The sequence below is a fragment of the Camelus ferus genome, chromosome 9 (genome assembly GCF_009834535.1).
Source record: "Camelus ferus isolate YT-003-E chromosome 9, BCGSAC_Cfer_1.0, whole genome shotgun sequence".
In the NCBI taxonomy this organism is placed as follows: domain Eukaryota; kingdom Metazoa; phylum Chordata; class Mammalia; order Artiodactyla; family Camelidae; genus Camelus; species Camelus ferus.
The window spans coordinates 53,020,738-53,036,618 of record NC_045704.1 but is presented as its reverse complement, the minus strand read 5'-3'; the positions used below and the strand labels follow the sequence as shown (position 1 = coordinate 53,036,618).

Here is a 15,881-nt window from a genome sequence, read left to right as displayed (position 1 = left end):
ACCGAATGCATGATTCTAACGCCCTGATCTTTTCTGCCTTGTGCCTTTACCCCAGTAGTTTTTATTTAGTAACATCAATTCGAGCTACTTTGGTTCTGAAGTAGGAACTTCCCTGGCCAGACCACCAGGTTTAATGCGAAACTCAGCAAACACTGTGCAAATGGTAGCCACCCTTGCAAACACGGGCCACCGCTGTCTCAGTAGCCAAATTTCCGGCATGTCTGGGGCTAACGTGATTGAAGTGGCCTCGGACACATTCAAAGTTTCCTGAGTTGGGTAGTTGGAAGGTTTTTGTTGTTGTCTTTGTTTTTGGTTTAGGCCAACTTCCGTATTCACACACCCTGGGCTTTATAAAATGTCCTCCCCCATATTCTAGGCCAATCAATATATTTAAAACCTGCTTGCCACACAGGTATCTGTATTTTTTGCCTGTCGGTAGTTAAAGACTAACTGAGACAGGTTGGGAGACTAAGATATGTGAGTGACAACCTTCAGCCAGCTGGTTTCTGTGCCAGTGAAACACACAGCCAAGCTCTGGGGCCTTCCTTCTTACATAAACATTTGCTAAGAGAGGCTAGGAAGCTGGATTCTCCTGCCTTAGACCGATGATCTGCAAGGCTCCCCACTGCGATTTTACTTCATTTGATTAAAAAAAAAAATTGTCCCTTTTCTTTGAAAAGATGTCTTAGTTTTTTTTTTAGGGAAGATCTATCTACCTTAGGGAGGCTCCACTTTTCACCAATTCTGATTATTCCTCAGCATATTGGGTGAATAATTCAGAGTCAGTGCCTTCCTCGTTGTTGAGAGGAAGATAAGAGAAACCTAAAGTTCGTTCTCACTCTTGGCCCAGCCTGAACATTTAAAAGATGTCCCAAGTCCAAGGCTAGGCAGACAGGAGCCATCAGGGAGGTGGTCCAGCACCCAGCCCTCCGAATCCGGATGTGTTTGTTTGTTTTTGCACTTGTTTAAAAACAGAGCAGGAGCTGTCACCCACCTTCTGATAACACAGCTTTTCTCACTTTTGAGATCAGTCTTCAAAAATTGAGACATCAAACAGCCCCAGAAAAGGGGAATTCTCTCCAAGCCTGGCTCCACCCTGACTGGTGAACAAACCCAGCTCTGTGTAGCATTTTTTTTTCCTCTAGCGGGGGTAGGGGACAGGGTGAGAGAATTTCAGTCTCCCAGACTGTCTCATGATTGTCAGAGCATAAAGAAGTATGGTCCTGCAACAATGTGAGAACATCTTTACCCTTTAGAGAGGGACAAAACAACAAACAAAGCAAATCAAATTGCTCGGTGTGAAGGCGTAGGAAAACCCCGGGCTCTCTGTTCCCTGTGCCATCCATGGGAGGTGAGAAATGAGGGAAGCCAGAGAGAACAGTGAGGAAGACGTCAAAGGCGAGAGGCACCCAGGGTCCACGTTTGCCAGGTGCCAACCAGGTTCAGCTGTCTGCTTCTTTCCTATCTGTTCACATGTGTTTCGTTTCTGAAAACGATTTTAGAGATTGAACCCAAATTAAGAGAGCCGGGGATATTGTTCATGCCTTAACTTTGGGGCATTTATAAATATATTGATCTGTAATTTTACAATGGTGACATTTGGGACCATTTGGCACCATTTGGCCATGATATGCCAATATTTCTACGGTCACCGCAAGAGGTTTTACGGCATCGTGGCAGTTTTTATTGTTTAAATTTGAAAGCCCTTTGTGTGTTTTCCGTAAGTTTGCCCCCGTATAACAAGACTGACAGAGAAAGAACACCTCAACAGCACACAGAAATCAGATCTTTATATGACTGTGCATCAGAGTTGGACAGTTTCAAGAAATTCACAAAATACATTTTCCACAGAGAGGCTATGATCGGAATGCATTTTTTTTCTACCCAGATCATAATCATCTGCTAAGCACCTCTTCCCTGTTCAACAAAATACATTTTCTTTTCCTTTCTTTTTGTTAAATAAAAATTTTTTCCTATAATTAGGACTTTGGATTGCAAAATCACATTCCTCCCCTCTCCACAGATTCTTGGATCTTTAGTTACGATTAGAAAGGGGCATTAATTCAAGAAGGGAGGATGAGGGTGGGGGTGTCTGTGGAGGTTTGGGAGGGGAGGGGGGAGGGGAGGAAATAGTTCTGTGTTCACCCCCCACGCCCGCTTGGCCCCTGCCCAGGCCAGGCCTGGGTGTGAGCTGCACACTGGGGATTTGGATTCTGAATTTATTCTAAATATTCTGATCACCAATCTTGAGTGTTTCCAAGCTAAGATTCCAAAGAACGGCTTTTCCTTGTGGTTGGTTCTTTTCGGTTAGGGAATAGGAGAGGCCCTGTAACCTTATAGAACTGGGGAAGGAGGAGGAAAAATCGCTATCCTGAGAGAATCCCCTAAAAGGATGGCTGTGAAGGGAATCCTGGGCTGAAAATCTGGACAGCAGTGCAGCATTCCTTTTGGCAACCAAAATTTGCCCTGGTCCTATGTGCCCTCATCCATTCTGGAAACCTGTAGAAGTGGGTTTCTGGTCTCCTTTGGGGACACGAGGATGGGAGGGGGGTGGTTCCGCAGAAGGACAACAGGCCTGAGGATCCTGGAACAATAGGCAATCCCAAACTAGGCCTGGGAGGGAGGAGAGGAGAGCAGAGCAGGTAGTGGGAGGCATGCTGGGGCTGGGGGAGTATTACTAACAGAGGCCAACCTTGGCTTATGACACCCTGTCAACTCTGGGTCATTCCCAGGGCTCTGACTTCCCACCAGGAAGGCTCTGTTTACAGGTTGATTGACAAGCCGTTGACAGACCCAGAGATCCTCATGATTCTTAAAAACAACAGCAATGTACTTAGCCCCAGGGCTTCAGCCCTTTCCCACCTGGCCCCAGCCCATCCCAGTATGTTCGCCATAATTTTTGGCACCTCTATCCCCCACCCCATGCCTCATCACCCAGGGCCATCAGAGAGACTCAGAAGTCACTGCTCTTGGACCAGAAGGCAGTCACATAAGCTGAGACCTCGGACCCACTAAGTCGCTCCTGCTCCAGTTCCGGTGCGAAGGCAGGAATGCGGAGAAGTGCTGGAAAGTGGCTCTGGAATGTTCAGCGCTGGCTGGAGCTTCTGGTCCAAGGGCCTTGAAGCCAGGAACGGAGAAGATGAAGGCAGGGAGGATGCTGAGGTCGTCCGCTGTCCCGTCTCCTGGTTTTCCCGGGCCCACCCCTTCCGCCTACACTTTCTCTGCGGGGCCCATTCACTTTGGGCATCTCTGCGCCTGCCAGGTGCGCTCCTGGCTACTCGCAGCAAGTGCAGAACAGGAGGCCGGGACCTCGGGGGCGGGTCCAGGTGGTTGCCCGGGGCCACGGGAAGTCCCGGGTGCCCCGGGCCCACGGCTGCGCCTCCGGGAGGCCCGCAAGCTCCGGACGCCGGCCAGGCAGCTCCCCTCCCCTCCGAGATGCCCAAGCCGCTACCGGCAGCCGCTCCCAGCGCGCCCCAGCAGGGAACTCGGATTTGTACTGGAATTTGGTTTAAGTTTTCCAAGAGGACTGCCCTGGCCGTCGTGGAGCTCTCGGAACTTGAAAACTACCTGCTTGGCTGCGCCCCGCCCCAAGTGGGCTCCTGGAGGGAGGGAGCGGGACTCAGCCCTAAAAGGCTGCGCCCCTCACCTTGGGATCCCCACCTCACCCTCAAGCTGCCCCAGGCACCTTCTGGAACTAAGATCGTCAGCTCCAGGTCATTCGATTTTTTTACTCTCTTAATTGTCCAGCCCATTTTCCTGATCTATACACTCCCCCCCCCCGCCCCCTGCACTCTGATTGGAGACTGGGTGAAAGAGGAAAAAAGAGGAAAAGAAGGAACTCCAGAGAGCATGTTTTAAAATCTTTCCAGAAATCTCGATAAGGTTGGGGTTTTTCCTTGATAGAGTTTGATGCTTATTGTAAAGGAAAGCCGCTCAGGCAAACTTTATTAGGATTTCGCCCACAGCTCCAGCGCGAGGGGGTTGCTTGCATTCGCAGATTTAACACAGCTGTAGCCAAATCTCAGGCAGGCAAGAACTGTCTAAAGAGGGCAAACTTTAAAATGACTCATTTCAGAAAGGAGCCCTTCCGTGTGGGGCTTTTTTCTTACAGGGACCCTCAGTTTTTTAGATCCTTGTAGGTGAAGTAGTTAGGCAAGAATCATTGCACCTTCTTAAATAATTCTCCTTTTCCCCTTTTTCTCTTAGGGAAGGATTCATTAATTGCAGATAAATGTGTTGAAAGTAAAACTGTGATCTCAGCATCTAAGGCACTTTTACACCACCAGATTCCACAAAAATCCTTGAATGCATGGGGGGGGGGCTTGGTAACCACCCTAAGATTAAATCTGTTAAAAGGTGATATTCACGTCTTTCTGTTTTCAGGTAATGAATCCAACATATTGTTTCATCTGCCATTTATCTATCAGTTTGTTTACTTATTTATTTATTTATTTATGGAACTCTTTAAAGTAACACATTGTAGAGGGGGAAGCTATTAAAAGGTAAATCCGCAGTTTCCACAATATGACGTAAAAATGATCATGCGACAGAGTTCTTCAGCCTGCTCTCCATGTTGGTAGGCGTGAGCGGAACCTAACCAGAATCATCTTCCCATAAAAACGTGGCCAGACTTGGCGTGACTCCGGGCAGCGCGGAGACGCACCCTGACCAGTCTACCATGTCCTCGGGTGTACAGGTCCATGTTAATTCCCTGCACTGTACCGGTGATGAGACCTTTTAAAATCTTCCTTGGAATGTCGCTGCACATGCCTATGCTATTTAAAAAAATACTATTTAACCGTTAGGTAAATAGATCCCAGTGTTAGAGACTCTGTGCTGGCAGACGCCTGGCTTGGACTACGCCATCATGGTCCAGCTCAAAAATCTCCTCTCCCACTCCTACGTGAGACCCCCTGGCCCCCACCACTCTTCCCCAGTGACCAGTCTGGGTGAAGGTGATGAGAACAGAGAAACAGCAGTGACTTTTGGACTCTATTCAGGTGTGCAAACGGAATCTCTCTCTCCCTCACTTGTGAAAGTAAATGCCTTGATAACAGGATGGGTTCCCCAGGTGGCCAGAGGATGGAGGTCATCTTGAGGAAAATGACACCAGTGATCTAAAAAGGACATCTACTTTATGAGAGTTCAGGCAGGATGCCAAATATCGCATTTAATGAGGCCCGATTCTTTTTCTCCAAAAATAACAGAGACTATCAATGAGATGGTCAGGAAGGCAAAGGGGCGTTTTTGCAAAGTCTCCGTTCAATTATTGCTTTGTAATATTTTTCTAAAATTGAAAAATGCCTCACAAGTATATGATCTCATGTAAATATTCCTTACAGAAGCTCAACATATGTTTGCAGTACCCCAAAGAAATTACAAAAATATTTCCTCCATGATCTCTTAAGCTTTTAAACTCTATTCACTTGCATTTCTAAAAGAATCTGTTGTTTCTAAAGATTAAAAAATGTAAGCTTATACGGGAAGTTTTCTTGTTTTTTTGGAGGTTAGCCATTTGAACTTCAAATGGAGAACAATTGGTATCACGGATAACACTTCCAGGTTTTATAATTTCAGTGTGTTTTTTGTTCCTTCTTTCTTTTTTTGGCAGAGAAATAATGTATTTGGCAAAAGATTAGTGTATATTGTGGCATGAAGAAGAGTAGTTTGTGCCACAAGATTTTAAAAGCATTTCTAACATGAAATGTGGGTGAAAGCACATAGTGTATTTGGGGCAGTTCTGACCAATATGAGTACAGATTTGTTTATCTGAGTGTTTTAATGCATAGTCAGACCACTTAGATAAAGGGCATTGGAAAAAATTAGAGAGTTAAGCTAAGTGAAAATTTAAGAAAGATTCTATGTCAGTCACAGCAGCCGGCGGATCTCAGCAGGTGTATGCATAGAATATTTGTTCACACCAACTGTAAAGTAATTTAAATAAAAGTGTCGCGTATCAAAGAAAAATAACTGAATCTTCATGTTGGGAAAAAAATTAGATTGACTTGCTAGTTTATCACAATTATTGTACACAGATTTGCTGTAACCATGTTGAATTTTTTAAATTAGATTTTAAATATATTTTGACAGTCTGAACTTGTATCGTGTGGCTAACTATAGGGAGAGATGACAGGTTTGCTTTGTTATTAAACTGCTGTCTGGAAAATATTGGACTCGGTACAGTAAATGATAATTATTTTGCCACTTACATTAGTACAGCTAATAGCAATAAGGGTTTTTTGAACCATAGAAAGCTAACTACTTTGAATTACTGTGCTTTGTTATTCACTGTGAAGCAAAAAGACTTTTTTTTTTTAAAGCAACCTCATTTTCATATTACCGTTCTAAGCATTCACTGCTACTAATTTAAACAGAAAAGAAGTTAATAAATAAAAGGGCGGTACCCAAATGGTTCTATTTGTTAAGAGAACATTTGCAATTAAGGTCAGCAGCGGCAGCAGAAGAGCCCAGGGCAGTGGAGGAGGAGGGGGGAAGATGGAAGAGAAATGTGCCCTAGGAAAGAGCTGGGGAAATCTGGACCAGTTTGGTTCTCTGAGGGATGCGCAGTTTGTGAACCCTTGAGTCACCCATCAGAGGCCATTCATGTTCTCCTGCCCGTGACCCCGGGATCACTTGGTCTTCCGAACTGAGGGCAGCTTCAAAGCTGATCCAGGCTGCTGGGCCAGTGGGTATCTCTATCTCAGCTTCCTGGGGGCTGCAGCAATAGTGGAAAAAGGTGACCCAGCCTCCCATGCCGTTCTCTTCCATGTGAACCCTTCCTCGGGCAGGGCGGAGGCCAGGATGCCAAAGCAAGTAGAACTGAATCCCTATTCTTTTGGTCTCATTCTGCCCTTTTCATAGCTAGGTAGGCTGCCTTTAGCATACTGTCCTTAGAAAACCCCCTTCATGGTTATTAACAAGCCTTTGTTTATTTTAATATATTTACTAAATCAGGTACCCAAGGGAATCCTCTACATCAGTGATGTGAACAAATCCTGTTGCCTGAAGTCAAAGAGGTACATCTTGATTTCTGATCTGCATGTGCTTGTTTTAGTGCATTTTCCATGAGGGAGAAAGCAAGCAAGCAAGGAATGCTGCTCATTCTTGAGGTGTGAAAATCTCCTGCGTTAGTTTTTGTATGTGGGTTTCCCGTGTGCATAAATGGTGATTCTAGGGGCTGCAGAGAAGGGTGCAGTGTATGGGAGACCAGCATGCATGCAATTCTGTACTGATTTCATTCCATAGGTGTGGTGGATAGAGTACTAATCCTGTTTGAGTAGATCTCAGATCTTCAGCCTCAACCAGCGTGAGTCTGTTGCCACACAAAGAGCTAGCTAGTCTTTCTTCTTGAATGTCAGTTTGGGTGAATCTGTACAACCAGCATCCACAGTCCTTGGCCAGCTTTACTTGGACGTCAGAGACACATTCCAAATTCACAGAATCTTATAATTCACTCTGTATTCACATTTGGAGGATCTAATGCAATTTCAAAGCACATTATGTCCCCTCTTCTGTGTCCAAATGTGACTTCGAAGCCACTCCCCATTTCAAAAATAGGCAGAAGGTGGGTAGGAGGCAGAAATCTGATTTTTACCTACTTCAAAAAAAAATGAAATTAAGCTATTTAAATGGGTTTTCAATTGCAAGCATCTCAGTGTGAATTTAATTATGATTCCTTTTTGTTTAGAGAGCTAGACCAACACTCTTACACCAACAATTATTTAGTGTCATCGTTTTATGTATTCGTGTTACCTCATATTGGCTAATGGAATGAAGCTTGATTTTTTTTTTTTTGTATTAAATTTGCTTGCTGAGAAATTTGCATGAAATACAGCTTTTGGTTTCTAGACAAACTAAGGAGGGGGGCAAATTGCTACTTTTTGCAGAGGAGACTCTTTAAAATCCACTGAATTGAGGGTCTTGGAAAACAGAACCTTATTTTCCCGCACTGTTCAAAAATGGTATCTGATTACTTACTTTCACACGCTGTGATTAGGGGAGTCTTTGAATAACTGGACTGTGAATATTTAACATGATTTCTTTCCTAGCCTTAGACAAAATTAACATTTTCTATAATAGTTCTCTTACATAGACTTTAACTTAGTGTGCGCCTTTGGGATTAATTTGTGTGTCCTCGTGTGTGCATGCAGGAGCAACACTTTATTCCTTACTTTTTTATTCCTTTCTTTTATCCCTGACTTTATAATTGCAGTTGGAAAGCCTTCTATTAAATATGATGATTTGGGCCCACTGGCAGATTTTGTTACACTGAAACCATCCATTTCGAGCAAAGAGTTAATGAACTTTTTAAGGCAAGGTTCACACGGGTCTTGACCCCCCTGGTAATATTTCATATGAGGTTACTGGTGGGAGAGAAATCAAATTTCAGCTGCAAACATGATTGACAGGTGAGAGCAAGGAAGAGAAAGGCATTTGGCCAGATGGGGAATTTGGGAAGGAGGACAATTCCTCAAAGTTACTCTGTGATATTAGATATTATAAGCTGAGATATGAAAAGTTCAATACTTGATCCCTTTGGGAGAGTTACTTAGTTTATTTTCAGAAAGTCACTTTGGTTAAGAGATTTCAATCCTGGAAGCCAAAGACGGGGACCCACTACCTTTCTGCTCTCTTGCTAATTTCAACTACATACAATTACAACTTTGTGGCTTATTTCTGGCAATTTTCTAGGCTAGGGTGTGAAAATGAAATCACAAGCCATTTGGGGAGGCATTTAATTACCTTTTATTTATTCTCAGAAACGCAGTCTGGATTACACTGCGGTTCTTGGGCACATCAGAACAGTCATCCTAAGTGTGATCACAAAAAGATTAAATTCTCTATTTCTGTTACATCCCCTGATCCCGACTAACACTTTCCAACAGCACATGTTACAGCTTACAATATGCAAGTCTTCCCAAGTGCGTGCTTTACTGAGGTTGTGCCTTCTAACCTGACAATCCACAGAGCCAACGACCCCACACTGCTATCTGATGCAGATTTCTCCGTGGTAGCATCCCTGGGGAAGGCGTGATATTAGCATCATCCCTGTGGAAACAAGTGATGATGTGGCTTGACCCTAAGGCGGAGGGGCGGTTTTGGAATTCACCTTAGAGGCTATCTATTAGGGTGAATTGTCAAAAGGAGGCAACACAACAGCCCATGGTTTGCACCAAAGGTGAACGTAGGCCTTTGAGACGTGCTCTTTCATCCCGTGTGCTGAAACGCTCATTTCAGAAGGTGGCGGTGGACCTTAGCCTGCTGATACGTGTGCTCTGCCCGTTACAGATGTTCCTGATATTGGCTAAGACCCATCCGGATGCAACCAAGCCTTACAGAGCTGCCTCGGGGCAGGGCAGGTGGGATCCGTACATAGGGGGAGGCCTGTTTGTAGCTCTCCTGTCACCTAGGGGAGCTTTCCTGATGGAACTTATATAAACAGCACTTCTCTGGTTCTAAGTCCCCGTCAGTGGTTTTTTTTTTTTTTTTTTTTTTTTTTTCCTTTTACCCCTAGTCTTAAATTAGCTGAGTGGACATGTTTTATTCTGACTGTATCTATGCTGACGTGAATTCAAACAAATGAAAGAAAGGCTTTACTATGTTATGAACTGAAATAGAAACAGAAAACACGGTAAAAGGACTCAGAAATCTTGTTAATATTTTGTATAACTTGTCGTCCCACGTTGCCCGTAATCATCCAGAAATAAAATGCAAGCATGGTTTCCCGATGCCCAGTGTCAACGTGGGTGCCTTAGTACAGCTGTTTCATCCAAACACAGAATTAAAGATGTCGTGGCTGTGCTTCCCTTGCAGAGATCATCAAAATATTTGAACAGAAGTGGTGAATCAGGTGTTCTCATGCAAAGGACATGTGAAAACATAGACTGTAAGTTTGAATTTCTTGGTGCCTCCATTCGAGAACAGTGGCTGGTCTTGTCTCTGTCTTCACTGCAGACCCCTCAAGGCTTCTAAATACTCAGTTTTTAGAGTAACTGCCCCATCCTGGAAGACAGCAAGGAGTAGAATGCTGTCTGGCATGCAGATTTGGAGAGCGGACCAATCCATCACAAGTTCCATGAGTATGTCTTAACCAAATTACATCACTGTATGTGTTGGCGCTGAGAAAATAAGGGAAAATAATTCTGCTTAAAGTGTTTTATTACTGGGACTTACCTAATTGTTGTTGTTGTGTGTTTATTTAGAGTCTGCTCCCACCCAACCAAACCCCCTTTCCATACAAGGCTGCCTACTGTTTCCTTTCCTTGGGCACTGGTCCACTACTGAGCGGATTTCATCAATTAATTATAGCAGAGCAGGTACTGGGCAACTGGTTGAATGGTGCCATATGAAATCACATTATATTTTCAGTTAACTTTAGGACGCTCTTGAAGGGGCTGCCTTACAGAAAGAGACGTTATGCATTTGGGGGAAAAAAAGGAGGAAGGAATTTTTGTACAAGTACAGCACTCGTTACTTAAAACAAAATGATGCTTCTGTAAAGAGCTTTCGTTCTAAAAGCACACACTCAGGCACCTGCCAAAAACTCAGATTTACTGCTGCCGTTCACAGATGCCAATGTTGAAACTCCCTTCGTCTGCCGCATGCTGTCTTTGATTTCCTCGATCCAAATATTACTGTAAAGTTGTTGTTTCACGTCTGCATTTTTTCTTCTTTTTTTTTGCTTTTCCTGGCACCTAATGAAATTATCAGCAATAAATGAGCTACGCAGAAGGGTTGGTTGGTTTTGCCTTTTTTTTTTTTTTTTTGTGTCTCCTTTTTTGCAGTATTTGGAAAATGCTGGGATGAGGGTAAGCCAGTGGGAAAATTCTGAGTGCCTCTCTTTCCAGAGTCTACAGGAAATATAATAAAGATATTAGCATTTATAAAATTTCGGATGGGAACTAATGCCAAACTGGAGGTGGGGGAGAGGAAGTTTCAGGCTTTGTGAGTGGGAAAATCTAACCAGCTGTGGGAATTACAGGTGTCACTGGAGACAACACCGCAGTGACCTCCAGTTGAAGCTGCTGGAAGATATTAACACATAATTAGCAGGACAGGGGCGCATCCTACACCTTCATCACTGGTGAGGTGAGAATAAGAAAAAAAAAGAGAGGAAGGGAGTTTGTTTTCCCCGGTCCCTCAGCAAGCATCTAATAACGTGTTATCCACATGCAGCAAGTGACAATTTCTTTTTAGTCATTTCAATCCATTGAAAAGCACAGTAAGTTCACTTGCTAGCAGGTAGGCAGTGGAGGTGAGACTTGAACTGATCTGAAATTGACCCTGAGGTCATGCCTCCTTTAAACTGGGTTCTACAGAAAAAGTTTCTTTTCTTCTTCCCTGGCTCCTGCCAGCAGCCAAGCTGAGTCTTGAGTCCGGGGGTTTGCAATTGTTTAAAGAGATTCTGACACCAAGGTTGAACCCCTCACCCCAGCTTTAATCAGAATGGAAACCTTTTATTACCAATGGTAGTTAATTAAAAGGCTTGAGTCTATACTGTGATGGTGTGCCTCTGGGTTGTTTATATTTTAAAATGAGATTCATTCCTAGTGTACAGGCAAAGGAGGGTGGGGAGCTGACGTGGGGTCTCTTACTAGCTGAACATTTTGAATAGGAAAATAGAATTTTCTGTTTCATTTTAAAATTTCTCTTACTTCACTCCTCTCTCTCTTCCTAATGGAGCCATTAAAATCCTCTCAAATCCTTTCAAAAAATCTTAGGGTGTAGCACACGATACGTCTGACAGTGTTGGTTTTCCCGCACTGCTTTTCAGAAGGCCAGGTGAGGGTGACCAAGAGAGATCAGAAATTTCTTCCCTTTATTTGACCTTTTTGACCCGTGTTGGGTCTCATTCTTTGCTCCTTCTTGCAGTTCTATCCTGATGCTCAATGACTGTTTTGTTTGTGACTCAGTGGCCCCCGACTTTTTATTTTTTATTTTTTCTCCTTCTCTTCTTTTAAAGCCCGGAAGCAGCTTCTCACCATTGCAGAGTAGAAGCAATAGTGTCTGTGCTTTAATAGGTGTGCTTACAGAGCTGAGCCTGGGTTCCCCCTTTCAGAGAAGGAGCAGCAGTTTGGGACGAGATCAGGATTTCTGTAAACCTCGGGGCTGCTTTGCGGCCCAGGGTTGAGGGCTCCCAGCTGCCCTCCTCTCAGCAGCTGCTGGAAAGTCACCACACGTGCGAGGCCCCTTGGCATCACGTAATTTCCCTGGACACACGGACTTCCCACCTGCTCTGTGTTCTGCTAATCCCCTGGAGCCTTGCAAACCAGAACTTGCATAACTGCTGCTCTCAAACTCTCCCTCGGCTTAGTTGTTGGTGGTAAAATTGTTAGTAAAGATGGGATGCTAAACACTCTAGCCTCCAAGAGGAACCTGGTTAATTTCAACGTTACCTCTGTTGGCTTTGATCTTCGCTTACTTTGTAGCATCCTGACAGCGCTTGGCTGAAACGCCAAAAGGTCAGTGTAACAAAATAGCACCTGACTGGAGCAGTAAACCCTCCCTATACATTTGTGAGCAGATAATATGCCCAGTTCCCAAACAGCTGGTAGGACTTCAATTGGAGAGTTTGAACCCTATAATCCGGATCCTGCCCGAAAGCGGAGGTTTCTTTCACTTGTCCAGCCAGAGCTTGGAGATTTCACAGCAGTGCGGTGGCAGTCGCTCGGCTCCAGAGAGGGAAAAAAAAAACACAGTAAGAAAGAATTTGGTTTTATTTTTTTCCCCCTCCTATTTTATTTGAGCTGGCTGATGTTAGTAATGAAAATCTTTCTGTTCCTGTTGCTGGGAAATTTGTAACTTTTAAGGTATTGTTGGGACGTGGTGGCGGGAGTTGGTGGGGAGGGGGCAGGGGAATGCAGATCCAGCAAGATGTTTCTGTCTGACTTTCCTCAACGTTTTATAGCGTCCTTCAGATTCCTCATCCTCTCCAGTGTCATTTTCTTCTACAGTAAAAAAGCCCCCTTCCCACATTTGCCACAGTTAACCGGTCAGACTTTCACTTAAGGGAAGATGAGATCTGAGTGGGTGATTGCATTGTAAATTCATCAGGTGTTACTTGCCGAGCTATGGAGGATGTAGTTATTCCGAGAATGCATCTTTTACTATTTCTTTAACATTTAATTGGGATCAGGCCACTGCCTAGTTTTGTCTCAAGGGTTTCCTTTTTCCATCCTTTTACTTTCTTTCTTCTTTTTTTTTCTTGCTCTTGCATGTTGCAGTAAAGTGACCTGTAATTTATAATCAAAGTTTGGTTTTGTTGAACTAAACTGTAAAATCTGACTTTGGGGTTTTGCTCATAAAATAAATATTTGAAAAAATAGAGCATTGAGGCTTGTGCAGTAGAGGCAATGTCAGTACATATGTATCTCTATATATGAATGTCTACGTATATATATATGTTTTCCAGAGACTTGTAAGCCAGCCCTGAAAAAGCATGTGGCAAAACGGTGACCATCTATAAACATCCAAGTATAAGGACACCCTGATAAGAATATAAGCACATTTTTAAAATGAATTTCTGATTTGTTTTTTAAGCTCCATTCGTCTCTCATATTAACTTATTTTTTTCAGTTATATTATTTTTGCACGAAAGACTCAGCGTATACATGCTAGAATTCTGTCTGTAAGCTGTAGTGGTCCTTAGCTAGACTTTTTTTTTTTCCCTTTCCTTCTAACAAGGAAGCTCATTTAGAAAGAAATGTTTATGTGAAGTGCTTGTCAGTTGGCATTTTTACTGGGTTGCTAACCCAAAGGTAAAATATAAAGCCATGTCTTTTCCTCACTGGCTTGTTGTTACAAGAAGGGTCCCTCCCTTGTTAGCTTGATAAATAATTTTACTAGAGGGACTCTGCTGTATTTTTATGCTTGCTGTCTATTTTCTGCTTGCTGCAAATAAATTTCTGTACTCAGAGGGCACTAAAACTCCAAACACACGGTATTTCCCCATTTTGCTGCTGGTCGCCTGAAATATTTATTCCATCTCATGTTTCTAATTATTTTTTTAAAGGAAAAAAGTAATTTGTGATTAATATCAAACAAGAATTAGTCATTTATTTCTCAGGACCATTGTGTTTGAACCTGGAAATAGTGCTTTTTGAAAGGTTTTGCGCGTCCAACACTGTTTCATATTTGTCAAATTGAAGACAAGAGTTACTTTATTTGGGGGAGTCCTGAAGTCTTCTCATTACATTTCCTGTCTGTCTTTCCAACTCTAAATATTAAGCTGTTAATATGAGAAATGAAGAGGGCTCTAGAATTCTATCTAGAAACAAAGCACTACACAGTAAAATCTTTACATGTGAAAAATGATACATCGTGTGAAGTAGAGATGAAATTGATCATAGGTGTCAGTATGACCATCCGCATCCACCTGAGTCCCAGGCCTTGAGACCTGGGATTCGTTACTCCTGGGGAGAGACTGGTATGGATCAGTCACTGGGGCAAAACGGGACGCTCCCTGCTACAAATCTAAACACACCCTAAAACATCCCAATAAAGGAAAACAATAAAATCAATAAATGCATTCTATAAATTACAAATGCAGTGAACACCACCCGTAATCGGGGACAATAACGTGTTTAACGAAGGAGTGACATTTAATGCCTGTTGGCAAAACAAGGGATCATTTTCAGCCAGTGCCAGATGATCACAGCCATTGAAGTATGATTTTTTTTTTTCAAAGCAGATCTGCTTGTTATTTGCTCATTAGCGGTGGGGGGGGGGTCTCATTTTATGAAATTGGAAAATTATTTTTACAAAGGTACCAGAGACATACATTTGAAACCAGAATGCCAGCCCATGTTACCAGGATATCGGGGAGAGGTTATCTGGAGGTCAGTGTCTGCAAAGATAGCAGAACAAAAAGGAACATGTGGAAGAAGGGGCCTGTATGTGAGTTCTCAGATACACATGGAGATCCAAAGGTCAAGATTTCACACATTAATTTTCTTGGGCTGGAACCATAATACTTAGTCAGGACATTTCCCCTGCATGCAGACATACTGTGTATCTTATCAAATGTGTGCAGAGTTGGTTTTCACCTCCCTTGTCTCGGGGGTTTCAGAGGTGAGCTGGACTTCAAGTTGAAGAGTTGTTCCCCTCCCCGCCCCGCAGCCACAGAGACTAGGAGAATCAGCCTACGTAAAGGGGAGTTGTTATTCACCACTTCTTTTGGTCACTTGGGGGTGGTGCCCATTTGTCAGGAGTGAGAGAAAGCTTCCACGGAGTTGAAGACCACGATGTTCCACCTAGCCCTAGCCCTTGGAGGCCATCCAGCGTCTCACAGGAGATGATGATAACAGCTGCCTTTGACCGAGCATCTCCTGGGAGCCAGGACCTGTGCCGTCTTTGATGCTCACACCAACTAGGGGGCAGATATTTTAATCCCCTTTACAGAGATGAGGAAACTCAGGTTCAAAGCAATAAAGTTGTGATTTGACCCTACACCACAGTCAGGCAGATGTTTCTAGATGCACACCATGCCACCCTATCCCCCTGCCCCCCCATCCCAGCTAAACAGCTCAGTGTTTAACCTCAGCACGTGTCGAGTGAGATCAGTTACCCTCTCCTTCCTCCTTGGTCCTCTTTTTCTGAGTGGGGCTGAGTGATGCCTAGAAGAAGGTACATTATCATCTGAGTAGGATCTAGAAGACCCAGGGCTACTACTTCCCATGATCTTGACCCCAAGGACCCATCTGGCTCTAAACACAAATGATTCTGTGGTTTTCCTTTGGCAGGTAAAGGAGCAGCCCTTCCCTACTCCAAGATAAAGATTGTCATTTCAAGAGCATTTAAAAAATAATAGATGGTACATTTCCTTAATACCCTGTAATGTGTAAAGTGTCAGGTGCACAACTGACACTCAGGAAATTGCTGGA

The 15,881-nt window shown here is 43.6% G+C and overlaps 1 protein-coding gene across 5 annotated transcripts in view; it reads left to right on the top strand.

The window, feature by feature from the left end:
• MAF (MAF bZIP transcription factor) overlaps nt 1-15,881 on the top strand; it is a 343,782-nt gene that overhangs the window by 7,074 nt on the left and 320,827 nt on the right. Inside the window, exons 1-3 of one of the 5 annotated variants that reach the window (XR_004322534.1) lie at nt 2,139-3,713; nt 6,955-7,016; nt 9,289-10,733. Coding sequence is in view for 4 of the 5 variants with exons in the window: in XM_032486827.1 (XP_032342718.1) it covers nt 6,955-6,988 (34 nt within the window). In the remaining variant the exon portion in view is untranslated. Of the gene's footprint in view, nt 1-2,138; nt 3,714-6,954; nt 7,017-9,288; nt 10,734-15,881 lie in introns of those variants that run through there. The other 4 variants (XM_032486827.1, XM_006178228.3, XM_032486828.1 and 1 more) reach the window with 4 other exon arrangements.